General features: G+C 40.0%; 1 protein-coding gene across 3 annotated transcripts in view; it reads right to left on the bottom strand.

Annotated features, from left to right (window-relative positions):
* Positions 1–20,240, bottom strand: part of CDH2 (cadherin 2) — a 106,668-nt gene extending 86,428 nt beyond the window's left edge. Inside the window, exons 1-3 of one of the 3 annotated variants that reach the window (XM_026041429.1) lie at positions 20,014–20,071; positions 19,891–19,940; positions 19,261–19,372 (exon numbers count right to left, since the gene is read on the bottom strand). In XM_026041429.1, the coding sequence (XP_025897214.1) occupies positions 19,261–19,345 (85 nt within the window). In that variant the 5' untranslated portion in view covers positions 19,346–19,372; positions 19,891–19,940; positions 20,014–20,071. Of the gene's footprint in view, positions 1–19,260; positions 19,373–19,890; positions 19,941–20,013; positions 20,072–20,194 lie in introns of those variants that run through there. The other 2 variants (XM_026041428.1, XM_026041430.1) reach the window with 2 other exon arrangements.
* Positions 20,241–23,871: the final 3,631 nt, after the last annotated feature.

Below are 23,871 nucleotides of genomic sequence, written 5' to 3' on the forward strand. Positions count from 1 at the left end.
CAGAAAAATGAGAAGGAAGCACAAGACTTACGCTCACATTATAAAGCTTTTCCTTTTTTTCTTCACCTTGAGGCTTTGTCACTTCCATTAATGGAGGTTTTGTCCCCTTTGCATGTTTTATTGTTTTACCTTACAGACTGTTCAGTGGGGAAACAAATGACTATTCCACCCAGGATGGCAGGATTTGACCTTGATTCTTCTACCTTCAGCTGTACAAGATGACCACAGAAATGTGAGACAAGAGTTAAATACCTAGAGCATTATTAAAAATATTCAGTATTCAAATGTTCACTGCTCATTTCCTTTAATTTTTGCTTGTGCCTGAAAAATCTCACTTTTACACATTTACCAATGTAATAAACCAAAAAAGGCTCCCAACTAATAATAGAGCTAGCAGAAAATAGAGTCAGTATCAGCGCGCTAAACTTTATGGAAAACCTTATCATGTGCAGATAACTTCTTAAATCACACCCAGCACACGCTCCTTGAGGCATGCAGCCCTTTTTTTATTTCGTATCTCTGCTCCATGGCCAGAGACAAAGTCACTGGCCCAAAATAAACCAGAGCCGCTTTCTGCCGTTATCGCCCTAGAAGCTGTTGGGTGGTGGTTGCCTGAAGGATTCCACATGGCGACCTGGACAGGACAGAAGCACGTTCAGATCCTGACCTTGGCCCAGCTGAAGGAGAATCCCTGCTGGAAGCCCTTCACATATGCGTGTGCACACRCATTCCAAGGGACCTGACATCAAGGTGATGGCTACAGATAAAGGTCATTAATTCTTCATATCCTRTTTGGGTAAGATGTTTTAAATAGTGTTGGCACCTATAGCATTCAAAGAGAGTTTTGATGCACCTTTTTTTCTGCTATGACTTACTCCACTCAATTACTTTTCTTTAAGTCACTAAGAAAATAGACTTAAAAGAAAAGAGGGAATGGTGGAACTGCACTAAAGAGCAGGAAAGCTGGGAACCATTTGACATATCTTACCAGATATATCAAGAGATTAGTCATAACAAAAAAAAAAAAAAAAAGAAGCATAATAATACTAGATGAACAGAATTTTGAAAGCTCTAGCAGAAAAGCAAAACTTAATCCATAACCCTCAGTATTCTACATGGCAAAGTACTGAAAGCACCAAGTCAGTATTTACTGACACCCTCACAGTATGTAGCAGTTTAACTCTGAGCCACTGATGGGTTGAGGGAGCAACTCTTCTTTTTCCRTAACTACTTTTTGGTTACAAAAGACTATTTCAGTTGAATATGTAAAAAGATGTAATTTCAGAGTATTTTTATACTGTATTCTAACCTGCTATGGCTCAAACTAACAGCAGATTCTCTCCTCATGAAGACATTTTTCTTCMAAGTCATTTCTACTTGAGACAGTCTCTGGAAGCTTATTCTGTASTTAGATACTTGTTACATAGTCGAAATGGCAAAGATGATGATCTTCATTCTTTTAAAACACACTTCCAAGAAATGCACAAGTGTCTTGGGTAAAGCAACCGAGACCTGGAGACTGTGTCTTCATTCCTAGACAAGACTGGATCCAWTGCAAGGATGGAGCACAGGACCTCAAACCCCCTGTAGATCAGAGACTGGCCTTGTTGGGTCCAACTGGTGGCATCCTGTGCCTCGGTAGGCCCGGGTGCTCCCTATCCACGCGCCCTCCCTCCCACAGGGACAGCAGCACCATCCGACCTACGGGCTGCCCACGCTTCTTCCTCAGGCCTCACCTGGGAAYATAGACTCATCTAGGCCTCAAATGCTGTTTTCCACACACTGAGCTCTTCTATGAAGAATAATATAAGACACTGAAACGCTGTATAACAGACTGCGCAAAAACACAAGATTTATTTTTAAAAACTAAAGCATTCAGTACACAACCACAATTATTCATTACTGGAACTTCCAAAATCTTCTAACGTTAACAGGATAGTTGAAGGAGTAACTGTTCGGTTTGGGCATTCAGAACAACCCTGTACAGTTTTGAAACTAACCAATAATTCTATTGGTTATATCAATCTAGCTCTATTATAGTATCTAGATCTAGCTCTAGAAATCCTCCTCTTCTCAATTATACAAAGTTGTACTTACTTGACAGTCTCAATGCTATATAGCTTTAAATGTATTCCCAAACAACAAACTCTACCTCTGAAATTGAGATAGTGTGCAATTTAAGCTTACACCCAAATAGAAAAAAAAAAGATAGCACTAATAACAAGTGGAGAATTTGTGTGATAAAAAAAAAGAATATTTCTACTATTTCTTTTATTGTTCTTGTTACACAGTTATGGAACAGCATATATCTTGACAATCACATAATTTGCAAGTAAATGCCAGCACTGCTTATGTSTTCTGCAGAATCCACCGGTCACCTTTTTGCTTGGTGAGGTTCTGAAGCTGCAGGTCTTTGCTTTTCAGCATTCCTCCCTACTACAGGGGTTTTAACTGGCTGYGCGGGGGAAAAAGATATAGCGAAAAGCAGGCGAAAATGAGGCAGTTCTTGGGCCTCCATTTCTGGAGGATGGAGAAAGCTCCTGGCGAGCGGGGAGGCGGAACAAAGGAAGAGGATTGCTCAGTCTGGCAGCTGCCATCCCTCAGCCAACGGAGCCTGCAGCAAGCATAGCAAGCACTGTAACTAGCGCTCCGAATCTGCAGGTGAAACTCCTTTGAAATTCCTTCTGATGCATGAAAGGACCCAGGCACTTGCTCTGAAGAAGAGCAGCAGCCATGTCTTCTGGGGAAGTGGAAGGATTGCCTAAAAGCAGAACTCTGTTCTCTATAGCTTAATATACCTTGTATACTAGATCAACTCGCAGTAGGTYCTGCTCCATCAAGAGCAAGAACTTCACTCGTACAAGAGAAGGGGAGCAGTGAGACTGTGATCAACCATTTCAGTTCTCCGCTACAAAGGAGCTCTAGGAGGCAGCCCAGCCTGTCTRCACTGGAAAGAACCTCATGTGCCTCTGGTAGAGGAAGCAGCTTTTCCAGGAACATAACCACAAGCTTCTCTACTTTTCAATCCCGTGAAAGGAATCACAGAAAAAAAAAAATGACAGATTGAAGTTCTCTTGCTAAATATCTTATTAGGAAACACTTCCTTAGAAGGTGCAAGGAAGAAAGGCTTGCACAGAATGAGTTCGGGAAAGCAGATCACAGTTTTCAAAGTAGCAGTTGGTTTCTTCACCTCCTGGAAAACACGCATCTGAATTACTGCAATCCATCGTGAACTATTTATCAATCATTATTTAATAGAAGCACAAATACTGGTATGTCAAAATTTCTAAATTGCCTTTTTTTCTCRTTAATGTAACTTTTAATATTCTGTCGTTTTGACCGCTCAAATTCAGTAGCTTGCATTGTACTGTGTTTCAGAAACTCTGAACATTATCAGCTTTCCAGTTCTCCTTCAGATTGCTCTACTTTTCCATCATTACAACCTACTTCTGATGTTTTGGGCCACTGCAAGTGGCACAAAGCAAGCAGGCACTGAATTTAGATGAGGAAGTCATTCTGGAAGACTTCTAAGTACTGCAGATTTACTTCCTTGCTGTTCTCATAAAGGCACAAGCATTTTTTAATGAAAACAGGTCCAAAAAAAATCACTTTTTTCAATTTTTGGCTCCAYCACTGTAAGTTTTGGGTTTTTTTGTTAAAAATTATTTGTAAAGCCACAGTATACCGCATTGAAAAGCTCCCTCAGGCCACAGTTGTCAGCTTTTGCTTTCAGAATGGGGATCTGCACAGGGGCACTGAGAGACCTTGTAGTGAACAGGCTCATTAGAAGTCAAGGACAAGTTAAAGAAGTTGAAACCAGTATGAAACCTTAGTGTTACTTTAGCTGTTTCGATTATGCAGCTGCACATCAGTACCAACATTCTTTTCATTAAACACATAGCTTTCAGTTAAATGAAAACTCACAGTAAGAAATCATTTAAGCCATGAAAAGCAAACGATAGAACTCCTGACCACTAGTTCCACTTAAAATTGTGCACTATTTTACAACAACTATACTAAAAAGGTGCACTAATTACCAGTTTCCAAAGACATCCTTGTTCGTAATCATCCTTGAACAGAAAAAAAGCAGCATGCTTTTCATTTTATGCGTTAAAAAAGCAATCACTGATATAATTTTGCCTGCCTATAAATCGCGGAAGATTTTACAGAAGTCACTCATTTCCAGGTGAGGTATTGTGAAGCAAAAAATCCAAACACGAGAAACTTACTCAAGTCTGTGATTGATTTTAAACTACTAAGCAGATTTGTCTTGAATTATAAGTATTCTCAGAAACTCTGGATCCCATTTTCCCTTCTTATAGTACATTTATACTTATGCAAATCCACCAATTTTGATGAACTACTTTTATGCTGACCACTAATTTGAGAGGAGAAGTAGATCTTGCTATAAAAAGATCTTTGGATGTTTGCAGTAGATTATTTCAAACTGTAGTTTTCAATTTTCTTCAGCTTAAATGTTCCTTTCAACTCAAACAGTACCATACTGATAACAAATCGCAGGACACATATGGAAGAATTTTTCCATATTTTCTTTATTCACTCGTTTTTCTACCTCAAGTGCCACAATCAAAACATCTGGAACAAGACTTCAACCTTAGCTCTATATCATGCCGCATCTCATGCCAAACTTACTGCAGGAGACCRCTGCAAGGCCACTTCTGAAGACAGCCTTAAAAGCCCCTGGGACCAAAAGCAGAGACTTTGGGCTTTTTTKTTTKTTTTTTTTTTTYCCCTCATTGCAATGCTACTTTTTGAGGCTGCCCACTCTGCCCCTCTGCTGGTGACGCTGCTTTACGTGATCTGACACAAGGAAACCTGTGGGCTCTGCTTCGGCTGCCCCGTTTTGTTCCCCTTCTCTTGGCCTTAACACATCTTTACTGATAAATAAAGCGTGACCTGGAGAGGTGACGCACAGGCACACGGTCCGTGTGGCCAACACTACCACAGGCTGGTGGTCTCCAGCAGAGAGCCAGCACAGCYACTGGGTCACAGTGGCATTTTCAACTGCTGCATAACACAGCCTCCAAACTCTTATTATATAAAGAGTTTAGGGAGCAGAAGCCCCTAAAGTAATCCAGGTAGACTTGTATTTTATATGATCCCAATAACTCAAAAAATAGCTCAAGATGAGGTGCATCTAGAGGTGCATTAAAGCTATGGCAGTCAGCTTTGCTCACTTCACCGTGCTTTGCAAGACATATGACTCTCATTGTCTGAACAGACTTCCGTTTGCTTAGGTTTTTCCTACTGAATGGTTTATTACTGTGAGGGGAGAGAATGGATGAACATGGGGAAGATTAAAATGCTGCACATTGTTCTCATATTTCACAGAAGGGTTCTAGTTAATGGTGAAATAACCATGATTTATACATTCATAAGAAAATGTAATCACAGTGAAAAGGTCATCTTGTTTGCATACTAGATGCTCAATTCAACCACTCCAGTTTTGCAGATCTATTGCACCTAAAATGACAGCAAAGCAATACTCTCAGCCAAAGATGTAGGATGAAGATGCAAGCAGAGGACGAGGGATATTTACAGGCTTAGCTAGGATGCAATTTGTGTAGTACATTAAAGTGGTTTAAGTGGAAAATGCTGCAGAAGGAGGTGGTCTTGAAAGGCCACAATCCCRTTTGCCTCTCCCGTCGGAGCTGGCCACAGCACAGACACAGGACAGGACGATCCATCTGCCCCATCCATTGGAATATCGCTCCCACTTCACTTCAGGAAGGGCCTCCATTGATCCACCGGCAGAATCAGTTCACACTGGAGCTGCACAGTCGCTACATCCAGGGCAAAGGAAGCATGAGGACCTCAGGACAGGGCTAAAGAAAATTTGTGACTATCGTTTTCAACAGTGATTAACCCTAGAATCACTTTAAATACTAAACTTGAGCCTTAGCTGTACGAAGATACATCTGCCTAAGCTCCACCRGGCTATCTTCTTTTCCGAAGCATGCCTCACATCAGAAAATAAGTGCCATTCAGTCTCTCATTAATACGCTCACTTTTTTCCCCCCACTTCTCTTCCAGCCCACTGGGAAGTCCTTTGGTCCTGCTTCTTTTTACTGTACCAAAACAGAGATTAAACTTTGGGTGCAAGAAGAATGCCCAAGCTAGACCGGTAGCAGCAAGGCTTAATTCTACTCTGCATCTGTTTTAACATTTGCCTCTCACCAACAAGATACACTTTGCTCTTTGGGAACTGCTGCACTAAAAGGAGCTCAGTGCATGCACCAGCCTGTGYGCTCCGAACGGGCAGCCGCGCTGTCCCTCGTTGTACTGCAGGAAATCTGCTCCAAAGCTGCTGCAGAAACAGCAGCTCAAACGGTGAGACAGGCTGGGCTCGTCTGCAGGCGCAGGGGCTGTGAAGACTAGTAAAGACACTGGGCATGAACGACTCTGGACCACTGGTCACTGTATCAGAACTCTGCACTCGTGCGTTTTGAGGCAGCCCCAAACCACTTGACTGACTGTCCCCTTGCATCTCCATCTGTTTATAAAAAAATGTATAGTATAACATTCCCATTTTGTTAGTAGAAAAATTCTACTCTATAGTGTTGTTCAAATTAACAAAATTAACACGAAGAATACGATATAAAATATCAGCACAGTTTTCATTTTATCCCACAAGCATTTGCTTTCCCCCCCCGTATTGTTGCATGGCAGATTCATCTTATCCTGCCGCAGATCAGCACATGCCAGTAGAAATCTTAAAATGAAAGACAGCAACATTCTGATTAAAGTTATAACACAAAGAGAGACTTGAGAAATGTACCAGCAAATAAAAAAGAAGATCTCCAGGCAAACAAACCACGTTTGACCTTTACTGACATTTCAACATTATACAGAGCCTGGACCACTCTCCATTTCATAAATACRTGTGGTTAATGACTGCCATTATTAAGGGCTGGGTAACAACTATCACACCATTTATGTCCACATGCTTTCCAAGAAACACTTGTAAGAAGGTACTAGAATTAAAGTAAAATAAATTAATGAACTTTATAAAACTTTCAGCAGATTCTGCTCATCTATTTGGCTCACATTTTTTCCAAATTAAAAACCATCCATTTTGATCCACAAGATTTCTTTGTTTTTAAACATTCAGCACATTATCAATTTATGTCATGGCGGTTTGAAAAAAAGTCAGCATAAAAGAGATGTAGCATTCCATTCACAGATAACTTAGAAGTTCCTATTCTGGGATTTCCAGAATTTGAAGGGAGGAAGGGGAGGGGAAGTTGATCCCTACGTAATAGGAAAAAAAGCCTTGAAACATGATTTTCATTTTGCTTCCTTCCACAAAAACAGACACKTTCCTACCCCCGACAGTGTCCTTGGCTGGGAACTGGAGCACAGGCTTCCTTACGATGTATTAACCTTACTGAACAAAAGGGTTTGGGAGGTATCGAGGGGCTCCCGCTGAACCCCGAGGCGGCTGCGGATTCCTGAGCAGGAGGGCAGTTCACCCCGTCTTCCTCCCCTATAACTGTAATTATACAATAGTATATACAACTATAACTGTATATATAAAATGTATGTATATAAAGTAATATACAATTATACTAAAACCTGGCTTTTTCGAAGTTTTTGCTGGGTTACCAAACATGCAGTAATAAGCTACTTAAAACACTGAGATCACTTATCCAGTCTGTTATTGATATCCCAGCTATAAAAGGGGCATCCATAATTAAGCAGCAGCTCCGTGTGTTTTTGTTCTTATTTAGGAGGAGCGCGCCACTCGGTGCAATCCACGCCATCACAAGTCAATAACTATGCTTTTACTTGAAGATCAATTGGGATATTAAGAGCAGAGGTTCTCAGCCTGCCGTTGCCTACAGGAGGGCTCCAGCCCTGCACTGCTGCCGACCCCGGCAGGCCAGGGCAGCCGCGTGGACCCTGCGGGACCGCAGGACAAACCACTGTTCTCTGCTGCAAAACTGAGTCCTTAAGACAGCGGCCCCACCTGGACTTGTGCTACAGTCTAAACTGCATTTAAATGGAGAACCCAAAGGCTGACCAAGTCTTTTGTTTTATTTTCATGTCCGAGGGTGACTGTGGGGCTTTGTTTTTGTCTTCTGTTGCTCAGCATCTCTACATTACAGTGGCTTTTGTTACAATTCCTTTGATTTTGATATAACCATCATTTATAGTTTTTAAAYTTCATAAAGAGAAAACTACCTTTTCTAGGGAGACGATGGTTCATTTTTATAAATAAACTGCACAAAAAAAACTTGGAGTTTGACATACAAAAAATATCACAAAATTTAAAAAAATAGGAAAAAGAAAAAAATGAAAAAAGCAAGAAGAAAAAAGAAGACTTACTGTGGTTTGAAAGCAGAGATAGAGTGACAAGCATCAAAACCTATTTTCAACAYGGTATGTACTCTGATATTAATTGGGAATGATGAAGCAATTACAGGTAGGCACAAAGGGCTCAACTCTGCATCTATGCAGCCCGACAGCTCAGTATTTCACTCCATTTCGTAACTTTTCTGTCCCAGGCACTTTGAAAACAGCAGTGCAGCGCTGACCTTCTCCCGCTACCTTCACACACGTGMGTGCTCCCTACACAAACGCGCTCTGCCAGTTCCCATTAAATTCAGCAGTAATTCTCCTCTTACGTAATGAGTACCTTTGCATTGCATAAATACCTTCAAAAGAAACCAGCTAACCAAAGCTCTCTTTGTATAACCTACCAAGAAGCTATCTGTTAGAGACTACTGGAAACAGCTGATGGACTGAATGTGAATTTGCGACCTGGAAGGGACATAATCTCCCCATTAGTTGTCCCCTGAGAAGYGAATTAATCAATTTCTATAAAAGCACAAACATGCACTAAAGCATTATAAAGGAAAATGGCAGATATTTGAACAAAGAAGCAGATACTCAATTAGAAAGCCAAAGATTCACTGACGTTACTATTTCTATGATTAAAAAAAAGAAAGTGCTAAGTGCTTTACAGAGAACTAGTTATAAAAAAAAATCTTGAAAATCTCAGACTTAGAGCACCAAAAACTAATACTACATAGAAAAAAATAACTGGACCTAAAGCGTAAGAATTGGGTTTATAGAAATATGCTTTTAAGAATTTAGCATAAGAACAACTGAACAAACACACACTATGGTCAGCAAATGAAAAAAGTATGTGGAGAAAAAGGGATAGTTGACTCATTGATATAGTCATATCTATCCAAACAAATTACATACTTGCAGAAAGCAGTTAGCAAGCTATCAGCATGTCRATGACAAAAAAAAAGTATATATTGGAGAAAAAAGGTTTTTAAACATTGAAAAACAAATTTTAAATGTGTAGTCTTATTTACCCTTCCCCACAACAGTTCTTAAGCATCAGCCTTGGCCTTTCTTTCATACAAAAATATATTTGCAAGTTACTTTATAATAGTCAGTCATATATTTATCTTAATTAAAGCTTAAACTTTAAATTTAAGAGTGTGCTCTATGCAACACAAAACCTCTGAACAGGACCACCAAAATTTAATGCATCAGGTTTCTGGCATGATACTTAAGAATTAATATATAAAAGCCAGTGCTGTGCTGTGCTACAAAAAGATACTTTTTATTTTAACGTACATAAACATGACCTAAGTCCAGGAAAAAAAAAAAAAATCAACTTAATTTCTACTTATTTCAGCTATGCATGAAATTCTCTGTGCGCAACTAGTTGATAAAATTTCTAACATGGCCGGAAAAACCCTCATATATGCTTGGCATTTATTAGCTACTACTAATGCTCAAATGCCACTCATTTGTAATAGAAAATGTTCTCCTTTCTTCCGCTGCCTGAACCACAGAGATGACCTAATGCAACCAGGAAGCCTCCTTGATGAAGAACAACCAAGAGTTGCCCCTCCRCACACACACGCTGCTTTAATACAGGTACGCTAAATGCAGAGACCAGCCGTCTATTTACATGGTTGTTTTGCTTGTATTTGATTGCCAGTTTACTTGAATTTGAATATCAATTTGCAAGCTAATTGGAGAACATTGCTGAGCCCATTACAGAAAAACAACTCTCCTCCATTAGCTGCTGCASTGCCATCCAGCCAAGTCCTTTAAGGACCGGCTTCAAACACCGTCTTCATTCAAAACAATTAGGGTACATTTATTTCACATTTCAAGCTGCAGATATTCAAGTTTTTAAACACTTTAACAGATTGCACTGYGCTTTTGATAGCTTTTATGTTGCAAATTATGCTTTCAGGAATTCATAACTTTTGTATTTAAAAGAATGTTAAACTGGAACTCGCAGGAGGGTTTCAGTAATCCTGAAACTTGAGAGGCACGTGCCATTAGCTCCTGGAAACCACCACAGAATCACAGAATGGCTGAGGTTGGAAGGGCCCTCTAGAGATGACCTAGTCCAACCCCACTGCTCAAGCAGGGGCAGCAGGGACCACCACCACCACGCTCTGGAAAGGCAGCACCAGCACAAGCAAGAACGATCTCTTATGGAGGCAACCAGACAAGTCATATTGTCTGTCACTGCTCACAAGTCAGACAAAAATTCAATGCTATGTAAAATATGTAAATTTTAAAAATGGTCAATTTTTGAACCTCTTGACCTGTAGGCAGCTCTGAATCGGAGAGAAACCTGCTCTGTTTTGCCCTGCTGCTGCCCTGCCCGGAGCTCGAGGCTCTGCGCAGGCCGGGGCGGGCGACCGCAGCCGTGGGCAGAACTGGGTGCCCTGGTTCTCCGAGATTATCTGCCGGCGGCCTCGTGATTTAATGGGATTGGTTACCAGCATCTGCAGCCCGGCTAAGAGCCACGGCCTCGGCTCGGCGCCGCGCCGGAACGGAGCTCGGGTGCAGCGCGCAAAGAGGGATGCACACGGAGCTGATCCTCAGCTGCCCGAGCCGGGAATAAATTAAAACCGGCAGGAAGAAAGCTCTCAGTTACACTGCAGGGGAAAGGGGGGGAAAAAAAACACAAATGCATCCACTAACAGAGAATCCAACACAGCGGAGTCTCATTCAGCTATGACCTCCTTTTCTCTCATTACCCTTAACAGACCTTTCCCTCACCAAGTTATCTCCTTCTCCACAGCAGGTCCCTTCCTCCGCTCCCTCCCGCGCCCAAGCGTGTCAGTGCCAAGCAGCGCGAATCTGAAGAAGAAACACGAGCGCAGGAAAGACTCAAGAAAATATGCAAGAAGTGTCACTGCGACTTTTGTCAGATTTACGCTGGCTGATGATTTTTCAGACACAGAAGGACATCTCCATGGGAAATCTACGGCTTGTTCCAGTTTCATCATCATCACAAAGAAAAGGGGCCGCACTCAATGTCCACGCTGGCCACCAAAGGCACTATGAAGATTATGGAGCTCTTGGCACCCTGGAAGACGCTGCCTACCAGAGGTCCTGGCAACACGGGACAATGGGAAGCTCCTTTCCATGGGAAAGCTGCCTTACGAATCTTGTGCTTGCCTCAGTTCCAGGGGCAGAAAACTACAGACTACAGCAGCGGTAACAAACACAGCTGCTTTTGGTGACCTCTCTTTGAAGTGAACACGTCTTTCAAGTCCGAAAACCATCCTTAAGGTTCACCACTGCTTCCTTCAAGGCAGAGCTGGCCACCAGCCACAAGGTGAGTCAACACAGCAACTGCATCCAAGAGGGAACAAGCCCACCACAAAAACAGGAAGAGTTTTGTGTCAGATCAACGTGCTGGCCTAGCTCACACTATTCTACAACCACATCATCAATTACATATATATTTATATATATGGACACACAGTATACATATAAATACGTATATACGTATGTATGTATGACTCAAGGAGARAAAGATGCATCCCTAGAATAGCCTCTCAGTTTTACTGAAGGCTGGCATTTTTACACGCACTTAAATTACACAACTGTATTCACATGCTGTGAAAACGTTGTGTTCTCAGTATGTGAACATGGCCTGTCTCACCTGCCTTTTTGCTCCATGCTTACAGTGATATGAGCACATGCACATTCAGCATGCTGCTGCAGGGTAATAAAGAGGAATTTTTCTTCCATTACATGAACAAATTTTCCATATTTAAAGACACTTTTGTTTGTTCTGGAGGGATTCTGCATGGCTACGTAATGACCATTCTTCTCACCTTCTCCTAGAAGGCCAGCCTTGGAGAACGATTTCAAGGGAAATAAAGACACTTGGAAATCAAGGCCAGATGGCATTAAAACAGACCTAAGTGTGCATTAAGTAGTGTCAGAATTGATATTATACTAGACTCAACTTCAGAGGCATCTCTTCTTGAGCCATGTCCAGAGTTTATTATGGGGGACAGATGACAATTCAGTTCTTGTCATTCTTATTCTTCTGTGCTGAAAGGATCTTCCATGTGAGATCCACATAAGTAATTAGGTAAACATGAGAAAAAGGAAAGCATTGCATCAATTAGTCCTTACCCCCATCTTCATGCATCACAATACCAGAGAGAAACTAATTCACTAAGACAGTAATTTACACAGCCCACAACCCTGTAACCATTCAGGATTCATGATTTCAACATAAGTGGATTCTTCTCTGTATCAAAAATATATTTATAAGATGATAAGACACTGGAAACAGAGTGGGATTTCTTTTGCAGATATTCTTTTGCAAATGAGTCAAGTTTCTCCTACAGAAAATGTGGACATACTGCATTTAGAGTTTTTCAAATACAAAACATATTTCCAACTCTTAATTCAGATATTTCACAAAAAAAAGAARAAAGAAAAAAAAAGAAGTTTAGGACAAGTTTACAGGTTCCTTTAAGAATAGTTAATTATCTAGAATGCAAGTAATTCTTTGCCACTGGATATGCAAACCAATTCAAATATTACATAACAGCTGTAGCGTTTCCTAAGGGAAAATGGAATTTCATTTCTGTAACAAGATACATTTGTAGTTTGCAAACATCCAAACCATGACTGAACTTCATTATTAGCAATTATTTTCTCTGTTTTTCTCACTATATATCTTCTATTTAAGTTTGCCTTAAGAAACTACCAACAATAAAAAATAGCTTCATATAAAATAATAATATTGGTATACTATGTAAATCAGATGCATAAGCTTACATAAAGAAGTCACAATTTAAATTTTTGCCCAACTGTTCAATTAGGTGAACAGATGTTTTAGTTAAACATAGAATATTTCATAAAATATACCTAATATGGGGGAAAAAAAGGTCTTAAGAAAAAAACAACCCCTAGCTTCAGTTAAAAAAAGCTCTATTTTTCAAAAAATAGCTAAGAATAAGTTGAAAGTACAAGAATTGACACCAGAAACCATAAAACAGGAACTGAACTAGTGTAATTAAGCAAACAAGATCTAACAATACCGATTAGTAAATTCAATACTGGCACAGAAGAAATTAGGATACTGCAGCTTAGAGAAAGGGATGAACAGTAGAACAGCAGAAAATACTGGTGAGAAAATATAAACATATTCTCAAGATGTGTTTCCGAAAAAAAGTTCTCACTCCCACCAAGGCTTAAAAGTCAAGCTGGAATGGTGTTTTTTGGAGGGTAGCAGGGGGAAGGTTTTCAGGAAGAGACCTTCAGAGGAAGGAAAAAGAAAAAGAAAGAAAGAAAAAAAAAGAACCCACGCATTTGGGAAGAATCGAAACAATTTTTTTCAGGCTGCCAGCAGCTCATAAAGGGACTCCATCCATTCGAGATTCTTTGGCTGTCTGCCTGGAAGGAACTTGTCAACTTGTCTTTTTCCTTAAGGCAATGAGACTTCAAACAAAGCAGTTACCATTTTGCCTTTTTTTTTCCTCCATGGAAAGAACAAATTTTTGTGGGGAAGTATTTGTTCCCCCCTTAGAAAATATGATTCTGCTTAAAACACTTCCCCCAGCTCTACCATTAATGTGCACGGAAATATCAAAGAAGCCAGTGCACGCTACTATAGTAAGAATACAGATGTACAAAAGATGGTTATAGCAGGAAAACATGCCCTAAAATTATATAATTTATATATATATACACAAAACTGCTAAAAACACTGCTATCTCAAGTTTTAAGCATGATGATCTTTACAGATGGAATTTCATTCTTAGTTGACAATGGGCATTTCTATGGATTCAATGACAACAGGCAGCAAAACCAGCTTAGCAGCTTCATCAAGGATGGACCATGCCCACGTAACCCCCACTGAGGTGTGTTAATTATCAGGTGATTTTAGCCATTGATTTTGGGACTGATCTTCCCCAGCTTTTGTGCACCTAAAATGTAAAGTGTTTAGGTTTAAGCTAAAGCTTCTAGACAGCTTCACTATCAAGGGAGAATAAACAAGACCCTACACAAAACTGACTAATTAAGGAGGGTGAACTGCAGTCCTCAGCCCCATGCAACTCCGGGGCAGGCTGTAAGAGGGGCTCTTTGTCCTCAAACTCTTCCAACCCTCCCTTGTTGCAAGGTTGCCTTCTCTCTTGTCCAGCCTTCCACACGCTTCCAGCATTTTGCAATGCTCCAAATTAAGGACTCTGCAACAACTCCCACCAGCGAAGAAACACTTTGTGAAGCCATCACAAAGCAGATGGCCTCAGGAATTCTTTTTCCTAAACTGTTGTAAGCAACAGGTGCAGAGCWCAGAGCCAACAGCTTGCCCTCTTTCCCTCTCTTCATGCCCACGCTGGTCCCATCACCAAACAAAACAACCATAAGACATCAGCAGAGCTTCTTACTTCACATGAGGAGGCCTCCAAATCAGACCCTGCAAAATTCTGCTCGTGCACATCACTGCAGACCTACGCCTCYCTATAGGTGTCCCCTCCACCTATAGGGAGACTCCAAGTGCAGAGGGGAAACTAAAACACRCACCAACAGCGAGCAAAAGGTAAATACAAATAACTGGGGTTGGGAAAATACTCCGCTAGCTACCAATTCTGTCACATTAATGGCAATAGGACAAATCTTTCAAAGATACCAAACCACTAAAACACTTAGATTAAAAACATTAAAGTTTAAGATACCATTCCGCAAATAGTTGTGCAGGTAATCTTATCTAAGGGAATGATTTTAATAGAAGTGTGGTATTTATACCTGTTAATATTTGCAGGAGATAGAGCAAAGATTAGCTAAACGAGTTAGACATACATGTCAAATGGCCACATATATTTTCCTGGATAAATTACAAAATTGTAATAAACCATTACAATCAAGGGCATTAAATATCTCCCTCTTTAACTGACCCTTCCTTCTTTCAAYATTACACATTTTTATGTGTATGTTGTTTTTCAGAGATGCATGTCTGCACTTTTCTTTCTTTACGGAAATGAATATGCTGGTACTTAACTAACTTAATGCCTTCATGAAAAACACCCTAATTACTCTAAAATGACTGTTTACCAAGTGGAACAACATCTAAAACATTTTAAACACATTCAGAATTCTGACTTAAAAATTCAATATAGTCCAGTCACAGAACACATGTAAATAATATACAATAGGTCTAAGTCAGAACTGTCATAAATTTCAACTGACCGTGACCAGTGAAGACTGCAACAGTGGAACACGGGAGCACCAGCCACAGAGAGCCAGTATGCCAGAGGAAAGCAGTAACTTACTTCCTATAGTTTAGACTCTCTCGTAAACAGCTCAGTCATGACCCATTGAAGGAGTAATTTCCAACTTTTTCTGCTGAGCCTTTCCAACACACAATACCCCTGAAAAGAGACCCCTGTTCCATCAGTTCCCCATCCTTCAACGAAAGGCAGTTATCTTCTTTCCTCCTCTTCCCTTCTCTCCTCTTAGTAAATGTTTGCTTTTCGTTTCCATTTTCTTAGTATTTTGCTTCACTGACTGTTCCATGTATCATGGCAAATGAGTACCTGGACACCAACTGAACACCAATAGTGGCTTCTTATGCCCTCATGAGAGAGAAASCAGTAGAGACCAACACAACAACCATAGGAATGAATGTATAAGAGACTTTTTCTATAAGAGAATTATCAGAGACTTTTCTCACTCTCAAATTTTTTTTGTTAGATGCATCATGGACAAGCTGAACTCTCCCCTGCAAACCACCACCACATGAAGAAGCACAACAGAAAAGTGCTCTCTCCAGGAGATACAGCATCCTGACGTATATGAATGTAACCCAGCCCCACACTCTAAGGCAACTGCTTCTTATAGTAATACTTTAAAAAAAAGGGATCTCTGCATTACTGCAACATCTGAAAGGACCAGATTGATAATTGGATATTAAGTCTAGTTTTACTTAAGTTGTAGTGAAGAGGCTTGTCCTCCACTGTGCAAGATAAGGGCAAATGAACATGACTACTATTAAACATCTGGGCATCTTCTCAGTATTTTAAAGAGTAGCATGTAAGCAAATCATCGAGACAGTTTCAGATTACTTTGCAGCTRGCTGAGATAAAAGTTTCTGGACTGCAGTATCAATGGACGAATTTATTTCGTTGAAATTAAAGCTTTCACTTTAAATCAGAAAGAAAACCTGCAGTCTAAGCTTCCCTTCTACTAGCATTCCTACTAGCATAAGCACGCAGTTAGAGAATGAGGGAAGCGAGATCAGAATCAGGCTCGTAGCTTCCCTTAAGAAGCAAATGTCACACAACGATACTTAACTTGTAGTGTCATCTGAATCTAGTTTAATAACCAGAAAATAGGCTTATGACAACAATAGTATTTGAAAATGACAGTATAATTAAATTTAAGTCAAAGCTATGCAATGATGGACTGTATGCTTATGTGTAACCAGCAAATTACATGCTTTTAAGCATGTCAAAATTTTCAAGAGAATTAACCATTGCAGTAATTCAGCTGAAGAAATGATGATAGAAAACAAACTCCCCCAGGTCATTTTTTTCAGCTACTCCATATTATCTCATATGATGCAATACATACTTTGTGCTTTGGACAGTTTTTCTAGTTCCTACTTCTGTAAAGTGTAATGCCTTCCAATACCATTCAAGGGCAAATCAGGAGTATTGCTTCATTAGCTTTAAGTTTTAAAAAGCAACAGAAGGGACTGTGTGACTATGATGAGTAATGAATAAGGAAGTCAGTCTTCCCTCTCTCTGTTATTAGTTCAAGAACAGTTAGTTAAGGCTGGCCAGTCATTCCCACCAGATGTGTGAGCAATGCCAACACAGAATGAGTGGGCAGTTCCTGTGTAGTTCCTAGCTGCTGGGAAGAGAAAAAAAAAGAGGGAAGCTGCAGAAGGGGCCTCCATCCCACCAAGATAACCTTGAGGCTGCAGAGGAGGACTCTATCTGTGAGATCTCCTTCTCATCATTACCCCAAGGCAGTACACTTAGCCAGCAGGAAATACACAGCCCTTTCAAGAGAGCAGTTTTGGAAAGCACTTGTCTTGGATTTCGAGATCTTTGCTGTTGTTTCTGCGCAATTCTCYGAGTTTGTACATCACCTACCAGGGCAGCGTTCAGTGCTTACGACTACTGAAGGAGTTTACAGCTGAATCGCATATTAACTCCCACTTTGTGGGAAAGTGAAGAAAATTCTTTACTCTCTATTATTTTCTCAATTGGCAAAGCATTTGCTTTAATAAAGAATAGCTTATAAATTCATGTATTAAAGCAACGTCTGTGGCGGGCAAAATATACTTCCTTGAAGTTAAAAAGGAAAAGCTCTCATAGCTCATATTTAAATACACTAAAGCTAATCAATTCATCCTGCATGCAAGTTTCCATTAGACTTCTAAAAAGCACAAAACAGGTCTGTAAAACATAATTAAGGCAAAATACTGCTACATACAGCATGTAAAAATCAAGACTACAGCTTTTATTTCATTTGTTTTGCAGGCTCATTAAAATGTTTTTCTCATTTAAATGTCTTGATCTGTGTAACTGTATTTATATGAGACAAGCAAGGAATTAAATTAAATTAGTCCTTATTTAAGATGCATTTGAAACTGTCTAAAACTAATGTTCTTAGTCAGTCCCACAATTTACGAATTAGATAGCTGGGGTGGAGAGGGAAAAAATCCACTGATGTTAGGAGCTTTTAAATCAGACGAATTAACACACATTTTTCCAGTTACATTCAAAAGTTCCACTAGCTTTTACACCAGAGAGCTGCCTGGAAAGATCCAYGATTGGAGATAAGTGCCTCAGACAACACCTCTACCTCTGGCGAGGGAGAAGGACGGACAGGAAGAGCSGTGAACCCAACTCCCAGCCCGGCTGACCCTTGGGCCTGTGGAGAGGCCTTCCCGCTTCACGGGGGCGCGAGGGCTCGGCACCGGCACAGCCAGCTGCCAGCCTGGGACTTGGTGGGCCTCGTTCTGGGCACCCTGCCACACAGACACAGAGACGTGCCGTGGTGAAGGAGAGGCACACCGTCCAGGAGACAGCGCTGGAATCACTCCGTCTCCCTCGGCAGGACTCCTCACAGGCCTCAGCGCAGCGGCCCGTGACTCAGGGCTCAMAGGCAGCCACTCTCTTGTGCTTCCTCCTTGTCCCGTGTCTCATTTTACACTGATGTCTCTTTTCAGATTGTCGGAAAAATAAATAAAAAAAGCAATGTATGTTGTTGTCTACAATATAGTTTTCACTCCATATCATCGCCTGTCGGTGTGTACAATTTTGGGTCTTTCCTCTCCATCACCAAGGCAGGCATATAAGAATCCACTTACTCTTATACAGGAATATAAGCATATAAGAATATACAGCCATATACTGAACTATACATGTAAGGCCAAAAGCTTGCACGTGGGCAACAAATTATGTATGTGCAGAGACAGAACTATGGCTCTTATCATCTTATAATAATCTGTCCTTCCAGTTTCCTTAGAGGGCCAAAGAACTACTATAAGAACACCCTCCACATCATTAATCTGAGCATGAAGGCTCAGTATAACTGCAGTACCTCCATAAAAGATGCAAAGTGGAAGGAAAATCTACTCTACCTTCTGATATACGGGCTCTAAATATAGACTGGGAACATATGCACTGTCAAGACGATGATAAAAAACACACATCAGTGTGAATATTCCACTGAGAATGAGAATTAGTGCACTAACACAGGGAGGCCTGCAAGACTTAAATTTTTGAATTGCTTTAAACGCAGGTGACTTTTAATTAATGGCAACAGGTTTTTCCCCAAGTCCTCATCACTGATCAAAAACAATTGTAGAAGAGCTGACCTTTTCTCATCCCCCAAAAAGAGGGCATCATCTCTAAGTCAAGAATCRCATGATTTATGCTTAAGGACACAGRAAATGAAGATAATCAGAACATCTTAGAAGAATACCATTGAGAAGAGGTTGTCCTCCATGCACACTCCTTGATACAACAGCACTGTGAACATCTTCAGGAAATCCAGTCTTGCATGACATGTCTTCACAAGTTGCTTTTATTGGTGCCTGAAATGCAAGATGAGAAATTATGTAATATTTGCAACCCTTAGTCACCAAAGAAACATTCCAGATACTATATACCCGATTTTGCTGCTATCTTGTACAAACAGCTTCTTTGTTTCTAAATTACTCCAATTAGAACTCTGAGGGCAAAGGGTTAATCTTTTTGATAACTGGAATGGAAGAAACAAATCCCATTTGTCTGGTAAGATCTAAATAATACACAATCTTGGTTCTTTTAACAACTGAACATTTCAACTAAAATAGTCATTGAAACTGAAGTGGAATCATAGAGGGAACAAAAACATTCCTTCCTCTGGAAAGAAACGTAGCACAAAACCAATTGGCAACTTTTTCACTGCTAGACGTATCTGAGAGGGAAGAATTTATCCACTGATTTAAAATGCTTTACTTTGCGTGCTTCTACGTGCGGTTGCACCAGTACAAGCAAATTTAAGATAAAATGCTACATTTACAATAATGTAAGAAAAATAACATATTTGCATTAGCATTCAAATAGATACCAAGTAAAGTCAAATGTTTCCAATGCAACTCCATCTATTTCAAAGGAACGCTGAAAAGACAGAAGCTCATTATTAAATTTGCACAACGAGGCACAAGACTACTGAAACTGTTTGTTCTCTCACTTGTTAAGGAAAGCTTTTCTCAAATCACACACAGTTTTTAGAGTTTCATAGATGTCTTTCATTAAAAAAAAAATATAGGATTTGGAATTTTTTTTTGTTCTGCGCTGTTCCATTATTATTCAAAAGCCTTTCGATATCTAAGCCAGTTTCAAAGACAATTTGTTGCTTTGTTAATACAAACCAAGTCCAATTTCCTGCACCAAAGGGCTACAATTTCTTTTCAGTGGATTGTTTTTGCCTCATTTTAGTGCTGCATGAGACGACAGGCCAGTTTACATGTGGTTAAATGCCCACAGGTGGCAAAACCCCTTTCACACGGTACCAGACAGAGATCATCGGCCTCAGCTGAGACAGGTAAGCAGAAATCTTAAGAGCCCTCCCATAACTTCACAAGYACCTACCCACTAAGGCCTGTCCATGTGTGTACCCAGACGCCAGTCTTTGACAGACTGAGCAACTCTGAGGCTCCACCATACTAAATCTGATCAAGATTCTTAAACTAGATTTTCCTTTTTACTTTCCCAAGATGGGCTATCATCAAGTAGGCCTACTCAAAGCATGCCTGCATACACGTACCAGAATAAGCTCTACAGGGAAAAGTTTAAAAAACAAAAGTAAAAAGGATGGATGAAGAGGACAGGACAGTGTTACACCCATTAACTAGTTTTCACAGAATGCTTAATGAACACAAGCTCCTTCCCTATGCAATGTCTACATAGCAGAGAAGGAACCTTCTCCATCACCAGCTGTGGTTCTGTCACCTATTTGAAAAGCCAAGGATCACTAGGCCTGGAGGTTCAGCACTGCAACATTACACCTGCACTCAGATCAGCTGCAGGGCTCAGGYGAGCTTCGTAAATTGTTGCCCATAATCCACATCCTCCCTGCAGGTTCATCAACATTTTTCTACCGAAATTTATCAGGCACACAAAGATCCATAGCTGCCACCTTCCATAGCCCGCTCAAAATGGCTCAGATTTAGCTTTAACTCTTTCAACTGTATCTCTTGTATGAACTGAGCTCCTTTCTGGTCGAGCCAGGCTGGGGAGTGCTTATCCACGCCACCACGGTGGCAGATCTGAGAAGGCAGAACGCCTTGATACATGGCAGCCATCGCCAGCTGGAGGCCCAACAACAGCAGGAGCTTTTCCACTGGGAGCTGCCCGTAAAGCTGAATTTACGTTGAAGATGAAAAGTATAACTGCAGCAATGAAAAAAATATATGCTTTCACTCTGTTGTCCTCAGAGTGGGGCAAAAATCTCAGAAATAAGGGCATTACAGYGGTCATGGAACAGTTGCTTCTCAACCAGGATTGGATTTCCTGTGCTTCCTCCCTCAACCAGGGCCAGAGGCTGAAGACCACTCATCCCACTGAAACAGAAGGCCAAGCTCAGCCAACACCTATAATAACGCCAACACCTATAATAATAATTTTATCATACATGCATGGAGGGGCTTATTACACATTCAGCTGCATTTAAGCCAACCTGATCCTAAATGAGTGATTCAAGTGTGAAGAAAATATATCTACAAATTCATCAGCATACTTCAGATTTAATTTTAGTAAGTTTACTGTCTACTTCAAACTTACTATGCTATCTGGGTAAGCACCTAGTAAGAGAACTTCTAATTATCAAGTGTCCAATTAACTTAAATTGTGGAGTAGCTTTCACTGCAACTTAAGCACCACACTGCTCACCTGTGTACAACTAACGATATATTTTAAAAGTTTTTGATTGGAACCTTAAAGAGAAAGTAAACACGTAATGGAAGAAGGCAACAGTTTAGATTATTAGGAGACTGTGCTGCGTGCAAAGCTAAAACTCAGATATGTAGCCAAGCCTCAACACTCAATTAATTAACATGATGAGGCTTTGGTGTTTTAAGATAAAAGGGTGGTAAATCCAAAACCTAATGAATCTAATTACTTGTTTTCCCCACCATTGGTATTCAAGTCATAGGTTTTACAAGGCCTACATGATTTGAACAAATAGTAATATGACCTGTTTAAACTACTGTATGAAAGGTGACCTCAAAGCAAATGTAATAGAAGAAAAAAATATCCTTTCATAATATCCTAGAAACAACAACAGCAAAACAAAAACAAAAAAAAAAAAAAATCCTGGGTGGGCAAGCTGAGGAGATAACAGGATTTTAACAAGTCTTCACCGATGCTCCTGGGAATCTTTCAGGCTTTCCAGCCATCTATATGTACTAAACAACTCTTATAAAGTGAAACAATGAGCACTGAAACAAAGACCTGGGGACATGAATAGAGAGCCTTCTTTATTCTTTCATTTGCCGCCATCAATTTTCTCCAGAAACAAAAGACTGTACTCTGCTCTCCAAAAACACTCCTTTGTTGAGATTGTTTGAGAAGAAAAACACAAGGGAAGTAAGAATTCAAGTTTTCAGCAATTCTTAATCACCCCGCATTAAGCATTTTAAATTAAGTAAAAGTTGTAGCTTCAGACGAACGGGTCATATCTAGTTCAGTCTAGGAGTACTGTCAGATTTAAACCATTTTAACTCTCGGCACAAGGAGGAAGCTAGACTATTTTTATCTTTTTATCTTGGGCAAAAGGGGAAGCCTAGTGAAGATTATGGGGCACATTATTGCAATTTACAGGATTTTGTGCGATTAGTACAGATCCCAAGACTATTTCAAACATAAGACAATATTACTTGCACATTCATCTACAGAGCACTACTTACAAATATCTTTTAAGATGGAAAGCAATTACCTTCACTTGTACCCATATAAAACCTACTTAATGGAGTTAAAAAGCTTGGAACAAGGTCAGCACTTGAAAAATTTGTCTGTGGAGTACTAACAGACTTCACCAAGCAAGATCAAGAGTTACCTCTGAATAACTATTTTGCTTTCCTGACCCTTTCTACCTCATTCAAATCACCTTAGTTATGCAAAATGAATACCAAGCACTACCATCTCCAGGTGCTGAAGAACCATAACACTCAGTCAAATGCGGTGTAAAATCAGGCAGATAAACTCAGTATTGTAGATCTGAGACAAAATGTAACTGGCAAACTGCAATCATTAAGGTATATGATGTAAATTACAAGTCCTCGTCTAGTCATGTACCCTGTACATCCTCAGTTACATTAGCTTTACATCTAGGTATTTAAGTATCTGGAAATCTGTGGTCTCATTTCAAGGCTGTATGTTCAGCTTCAAGGCTCAGTTTACAGAAAAAAAAAAAAGTTGGAAAACTTAACTGTAGAGTTTTATGTTTATGGTTTTTTTCATGTTTATGGTTTATGGTTTTTTTCTCTAAACAATACCAGTATGACTCTCCAATCCATATATACTTCATACTGCGGAAAGTTGGCATATTAAAACAAGAATAAAACCAGCCAGGATTGTACCTTGCCTTGTTTATAGTTCTAGATTAATCCCACACTTAGAACAATTCTGTAAAGAAGCATCTCCTTAAAAATGCAAGCCTGCCACGTGACTTCATATCATAACACACATACCAAATTTGCACAATTGGGCTCTTGGAGTAAATATCACTTTCAAACACAGTGGGTCTAGCTCAAAAGTAACACTGAACTTATAMAGACAGCTAAGATTGTGTATCGCAGGTTCAATTATCATCCCAGTACATAAAAAAAAAAAAATCTGTGTTCTGAAATCAAAACACTTCCAGCAACTCAACATTATGATAAGTCTAATTCGAAAGTTTAACATACAGAGGTTTCCAAAAACCAAAACTAGGGGCATAATAAACTATAGCTGAATAGCATCTCTTTTCTTTGCTAAAACTGAGGAGTTATAAGAAAGAAAAGAAATAAACATAAAACAAAACCATAGCATTAGATTTCTTAATACTGAC

Source organism: Nothoprocta perdicaria, unplaced genomic scaffold (assembly GCF_003342845.1).
Source record: "Nothoprocta perdicaria isolate Ctin4 unplaced genomic scaffold, notPer1 scaffold_284, whole genome shotgun sequence".
Classification (NCBI taxonomy): Eukaryota; Metazoa; Chordata; class Aves; order Tinamiformes; family Tinamidae; genus Nothoprocta; species Nothoprocta perdicaria.